At 37.5% G+C, this 6,092-nt stretch overlaps 2 protein-coding genes across 2 annotated transcripts; both read left to right on the plus strand.

Moving 5' to 3' along the window:
- The first annotated feature begins 209 nt into the window (after positions 1–209).
- On the plus strand, positions 210–1,343 carry LOC130137876 (glutamate receptor 2.1-like). Its single transcript, XM_056310381.1, has one exon. The coding sequence runs from the start codon at positions 210–212 to the stop codon at positions 1,341–1,343; it is 1,134 nt and encodes a 377-aa protein (XP_056166356.1).
- A 1,678-nt stretch (positions 1,344–3,021) lies between these two features.
- LOC115665698 (glutamate receptor 2.8-like) lies at positions 3,022–5,771 on the plus strand. Its single transcript, XM_030587546.2, has 3 exons — positions 3,022–3,333; positions 3,473–3,882; positions 5,144–5,771. The coding sequence occupies exons 1-3, from the start codon at positions 3,114–3,116 to the stop codon at positions 5,633–5,635; spliced, it is 1,122 nt and encodes a 373-aa protein (XP_030443406.2). The 5' UTR covers positions 3,022–3,113; the 3' UTR covers positions 5,636–5,771.
- The last annotated feature ends 321 nt before the right edge of the window (positions 5,772–6,092 follow it).

Below are 6,092 nucleotides of genomic sequence, written 5' to 3' on the forward strand. Positions count from 1 at the left end.
GTTTTTGGTAGATCCATTGTTTAATCAAATAAATCGTTTTTACAGATTTGGACTTGATGGAGAATGGAGAAGTCCATGCAATCCTAGGCCCACAATGGTCCTCACAAGCCAAATTTGTAATCGACTTAGGAGTAAAAGCCATGCAATCCCACTGTTTTTGGTAGATCCATTGTTTAATCAAATAAATCGTTTTTACAGTTTTGGACTTGATGGAGAATGGAGAAGTCCATGCAATCCTAGGCCCACAATGGTCCTCACAAGCCAAATTTGTAATCGACTTAGGAGTAAAAGCTCAAGTCCCAATCATATCCTTCTCCGTCACAAGCCCATCCCTTTCTCCCACACAAAGCCAATATTTTGTTCGGACAGCCTATGATGACAGTTCACAAGTTGGTGCTTTAGCGGCTGTTGTTCAAGCTTTTGGTTGGAGGGAAATAACTCTTGTTTATGAAGACACTGACTATGGCAACGGCTTGGTCCCATACCTTGTCGACGCGTTCCAAGAGGTCGATGCTCGGATCTCTTATAGAAGTGTTATTCCTCCATCTCCGGCAGATATCGACATCGTAAAAGAGCTCAATAACTTGTTGCTGAAGCAGACAAGAGTGTTTCTTGTTCATATGACTGCTGTGATTGGGTCTAGGTTCTTTGTTCTAGCAAGTGATGCGAGGATGATGAGCGAGGAGTTTGTGTGGTTTGTCACCGATGGTTTGTCGTCTTTTCTAGACCCAGTCAGCTCTAAGGCTTTGGACTCAATGCAAGGTGTACTAGGTGTAAGGCCACATGTACCCTCATCGGAGTCTCGTAGAGCTTTTGAAGAGAGATGGACGAAGCTTTACGCCGAGAGAAATTTACATGAAGAGATTGCTGATCTCAATCTCTTTGGCTTATGGGCATACGACACCGTTACAGCACTAGCATTAGCAGGAGAGATGGCATGGGAGCCTGCAAAGTTTAGATACTTTAACCGGAATACGAGCAGCAACAATCTCGCCTTTTCTTCTATCGGGATTTCGGAGATGGGCCCGAAATTGCTTGACAAAATTCTAAGCATCAAATTTCCAGGCCTTAGCGGAGAATTTAACTTGCCCAACGGCAAACTTCAGCCCATTGCATTCGAAATCTTTAATGTTGTAGGAAAGACAGAGAAAATCATTGGATACTGGACTAAGGCACAAGGACTTTCACCTGAATTGAACCTGTCATCGAAGGTAAATTATACAGCTTTGGCCCATGATTTGAAGCCCCCTATTTGGCCAGGAGATACATCAAAGCCACCGAAAGGTTGGGTGATGCCGATAGCAGGACAGCAACTAAGTAGTCTAGAAAATATTTATGCATGATTTCTCCGATTTTAATTAAGTTTTTTAATTTATTTGTGACTTTATCAAAGTATTTCGGCCATAAATAATGTATAGTTCGTTATTCATAGTTTCGTATTTTATATTTCCAATGTATCTTTTGTCCTTAAAAAAGAGTTCAGACGGTCAGACCAGTTCATGCGATTTTGGGCCTAGGCATTGATACAGTGTCATTGATATGCCTGGCTTGTATTTATGCATGATTTCTTATGATAGACGCTGTGGACAAACAAAATATTTTCTTTGTGCGGCGGTAAAGGAAAAATACTTTTTTGGAGAGAGATACTGTTTCACCAATTGAGTCACATGTATTTAACATGTCAATACCTAACAATTTTCCACAAAAGTGGTGATGAAAGGTCTAACTTGTACCAATCTTACCATTTGTCAATTCGATCTGATCCATTATTTCATAGAGCTATTTACTCGATCGCAGGCAATCCTGGAACACCTCTAACAGAGGGACAAATAATCAATTTTGAAAGAACTTATTGTCAATCTCTTTCCGATATGAATCTATCTTATTTAAAAGAGAATAACTTGTATCAACATCTCAATTTCAACTCAAACATGTTTTGATTCACACTCCATGTTCTAAAGAAATGCGTTGAGAAAGGACAGACGTATACAATTTTTCAACGAAATTGTGCTTTTTCAACTCTCTCAAAATGGAATATATTCCAAATATATATGCCATGGTTCCTTACCTTGACAGGCTACAAAGATTTAAATTAGATATTTTTATATACTTTTTTAGACCTATTGCTGATACTAAGTAGCAGTAAAAAATTTGTATCCATTTTCATGATATTATGCATTGATCAGATATACCATGATACATTCTTCATAAAAAATTATGTCTTCCACAATGGAATCTGGTAAGTGAGATTTTGAGTAAGTGTTTACAACTTATTAATTGGCACTAACCCTAGATCCTTGCCTTGAAAAATGAATCAATGCTTTCTACTCGAGCTATACATACTGTTTACACTACAATCTAAGCAAAAAATGAGGGTTCTAGTGGAAAAGAACAAAGGATGTCGAGCTAAGAGCACCTTCATTCCTATATAATACAAAGGGTGGGTGTAAGAATCCATAACTGATCATGTCCTTCAAGTTGCACGTTGCTTTCTACCACATAATCCAAATTCAAAGGTCATTTTTTGACCATTTGGGACTAGTTGCCCTTTTTTAGCGGTGTCTAAAAGTTTGCTACTTCCCTACTTAGGGTGCTTATTATAAAACTAGAGATTGCAAGCATTCACTAAGAGACTCGAAATACATTTTTGTTTGACAAAAAGAAAACAAAAATTCATTTGGTCTTGATCCTTGTAGAGTGAAAAAGGGACTCCACGGGATCTACACAAACCCCCTGATAATATCCATAAATAGCTTGTTTTTGGTAAAAGAACTACATTACTATATGTAGATTCAGGTGCATGGTACACATCGGTACTCTGGTGCATTTCTCCCTCTGATTCAGAATAAATATGTTTTAGAATCCTCTCTTCTAAATTGAAAGTGTATGTTCTCAAGCAAATTTCAGCAATCACTTGTTCTAATTCTATATATTGATTATTTTGAAGCAACTTACATGTTTATCCCGATAAAAGCAAATTACCAATCTACATTGAAGTTAATGAGGACATGATGATTCAGGAGTTTGATGCGGTTGTAGGAGACACGACTATCGTCGCAAATCGCTCGTCCTACATCGATTTTACACTTCCCTATTCAGAATCTGATGTAGCAATGATAGTTGCCATTGAGGATGATGAGCGGAGGAACCTGTGGATCTTCTTAAGACCATTGAGTTGGAATCTCTGGCTAACGACTGGTTTGGCCTTCATTTTTACTGGTTTCGTCGTTTGGCTCCTCGAACATCATACAAATGAAGAATTTAGGGGTCGTCGTAGGCAACAAATCGGTTTGATATTCTGGTTTTCCTTCTCCACATTGGTGTTTGCTCATAGTAAGTCCTTTCGAAACTAATGTGCCTTGTTTGTTACTATGATTTTCTTCATGGTCTTCTCGACAGTAGGGGGTTCCACAATTGACTCTGCTTTTGTTGCTTTAACTTAGCAAATTTACTACGATTTATATTGATGTAGGAGAGAAGATTGCAAATAGTTTGACAAGGCTTGTGCTTATCGTATGGGTATTTGTGGTACTTATCCTGACTCAGAGTTATACTGCAAGTTTAGCTTCATTTTTAACTGTGCAACGTTTAACACCGAAGTTCGTGGACGTGCAAGACTTGATAAGAAATGGCCATTACGTCGGGTATCAGAAAGGATCTTTTGTGAGAGGACTTCTTGTGAGACAGCTCAAATTCGATAAGTCCAGATTGATTCCTTATGGTTCGCCAAAGGAATACCATGAGGCACTATCAAAGGGAAGTGAAAATGGAGGAGTCGCGGCAATCTTCGATGAATTGCCGTACATAAAAATCTTCCTTGCCAGATACTGCAACAAGTACAAAATCGTAGGACCAACCTATAAAACTGGCGGGTTTGGCTTTGTAAGTCTCTCTCTCTCTCTCTCTCTCTCTCTCTCTCTCTCTCTCTCTCTCGCTCGCTTGGAGGCATGTTCATGGGCAAGTGCACACACATACAAGTGTACTAGTAAGCTAACCGGTGCATGCACAGGTCTGATATATTTAAACTTGCATGAGCATACAAGCTTCTTCTTTTTTTTATATCTTTTAGGACTATTTATGTTTCATAATAGGTCTCCCCAACAGCAAGGGTTAAATATTTACTTGAATGTTCAAATTAAAGGTGGGTCACGTGTTATATAGATAATCTTGACAGACCTTCGCCTTGCATAACAATGGATCTATTAAAGATTCATCTTAACTGATAAATAGCAGTAAGTATAACCTTTCTTCAATTTCAGCTTTATTTATCTCTTGTAATAGATTTTTGGAATAAGCACCTCTACTATTTTTGAAGTTTGAGACATTAAAGAAATAATGCAACATCAACGTGATGTTTTTCTAATATATTATAGTGAAATAATGAGTTTTATAGAGAAACTCAGGAAATCTGATGTACTTGCATTTTGCATGACAATACGCATGCAAACCAATTATATTTAACGTAAGCATTTATCAGTTTTCTGGACTATATATTTTTCACAATAAATCTCAAGAATAATTATGCATAAAATATGGATGATAACCACCCGCAAATAATTGCTCATTTTGGTCTGTCCATGAATAAATCATATTAATATAAGCTTTTTTTCAGTCTGACGGTTGCCAAATCATATTTATTATACGTTTTAAAAAAATTGAATTATTTATGGTTATAATAGGTCTCAGTTTCTTACATATATAAGATATTTGAGGACATAATGTAGCGTCCATATAGTACGGATCATAAAAATTGAAATAAAAGTAAATATTCATGCCTACATTGGTACACAAGATGAAAATGAAGGTCAGAATGTATTGAAAGAGTGGATAACGACCGAAAACGATCTGCGCGACAAGGCACACCACATATTGACATGGGAGAAGTTGGAGCTGAACCTCTGCTTTACGCGCGCTCGAACAGATACACACATACATACATACATACATACATACATACATACATGCATATATACATAAATGTGAGCAAGAAAATGCTTATAAGCTCGTACTATGTGTTACAACATGCGTGTATGCACCTAGATACACATGATATACATTTGATGTGTTTGTGTACGAACACAATCATGCATGAAAGGTCTTCTTTAGGTAAAGCCACGAACTAATATAAATAATTATTCATCAGGCCTTTCCATTGGGGTCACCTTTGGTCTCCTACATTTCAAGAGCAATCTTGAATGTCACACAAGATAAAGCGAAAATGGATGCGATCGAAGGAAAATACTTCCGTGGTCAAAGCTCGTGCCAAGATCAAGATGCTGCGATCTTTTCAGACAATCTTAGCCTTAGCGTGTACAGCTTTGGAGGGCTCTTCATCATCACTGGCGTCGTCTCGGTATCTTCCGTATTGATATATGTGATTTCGTTCTTCTATTCTCATTGGCCTTCTTCGACCGCGATTCCTCCCGGTGATCACTCCCTTTGGTCCATGTTTTCGGAAACCGCAAATAACTTTTTTCGAGAGCACGGATTATTTAAATGCTTGGAGAGAAATGGATCTACGATAGCTCCGACCTCGCATTTCCGAAGAAGGGAAGCTTCTCCTAATAATGATATTGAACTGATTGCGAGGACACCAAATGAAGGAGAGAGGCCAGTACTCATTATACACGTTTGAATAATGAAGATCGTGTTTTAAGAGAGGCTTATCGAGCACGAGAACGATTCACCTCATCTAGGTATGTGTATACACACATATTAGCAATTTGTTTTGTTTTCTTTTTCTTTTGGAATAAGGGGTGCATTTGGGTTGATAAATGTCGCATGTAAAATCTCTTGTTTGCTATATATATTTTAACTAAGGAAAATGCTTGATTTACTGATTTTGGTTGAAAAAACCAGTTTACTAAGTGGGGCGTCGAGCTATTATTGGTTCCTAAATATGACTTACTTGTTTATAAAAATTTAAAGTAAAAAAGTTACTTTGTTTTTTGCTAGAAGGAAACAAATTACTTCATAAACAAATTTTGTAAACCACCCAGAGAGAGAGAGAGATGGATGGATTGTGCTATTTGGAAGCCCTCTTCTTTTCTATTTGTTATATATTGAGAGAATGTTTGTTCATGTACTCACCA

Source organism: Syzygium oleosum, unplaced genomic scaffold (genome assembly GCF_021117445.2).
Source record: "Syzygium oleosum isolate NSW1041296 unplaced genomic scaffold, Sole_v2.1 Sole_v2.04, whole genome shotgun sequence".
Lineage (NCBI taxonomy): Eukaryota > Viridiplantae > Streptophyta > Magnoliopsida > Myrtales > Myrtaceae > Syzygium > Syzygium oleosum.

Bases quoted from the DNA above. Each gene is read 5' to 3' on its own strand.
- LOC130137876 (XM_056310381.1), top strand. From the start codon at position 210: ATGGAGAATGGAGAAGTCCATGCAATCCTAGGCCCACAATGGTCCTCA.
- LOC115665698 (XM_030587546.2), top strand. From the start codon at position 3,114: ATGATAGTTGCCATTGAGGATGATGAGCGGAGGAACCTGTGGATCTTC. The intron at 3,334-3,472 runs GTAAGTCCTTTC...ATATTGATGTAG, and splicing joins CACATTGGTGTTTGCTCATA to GAGAGAAGATTGCAAATAGT. The intron at 3,883-5,143 runs GTAAGTCTCTCT...ATTATTCATCAG, and splicing joins AAACTGGCGGGTTTGGCTTT to GCCTTTCCATTGGGGTCACC.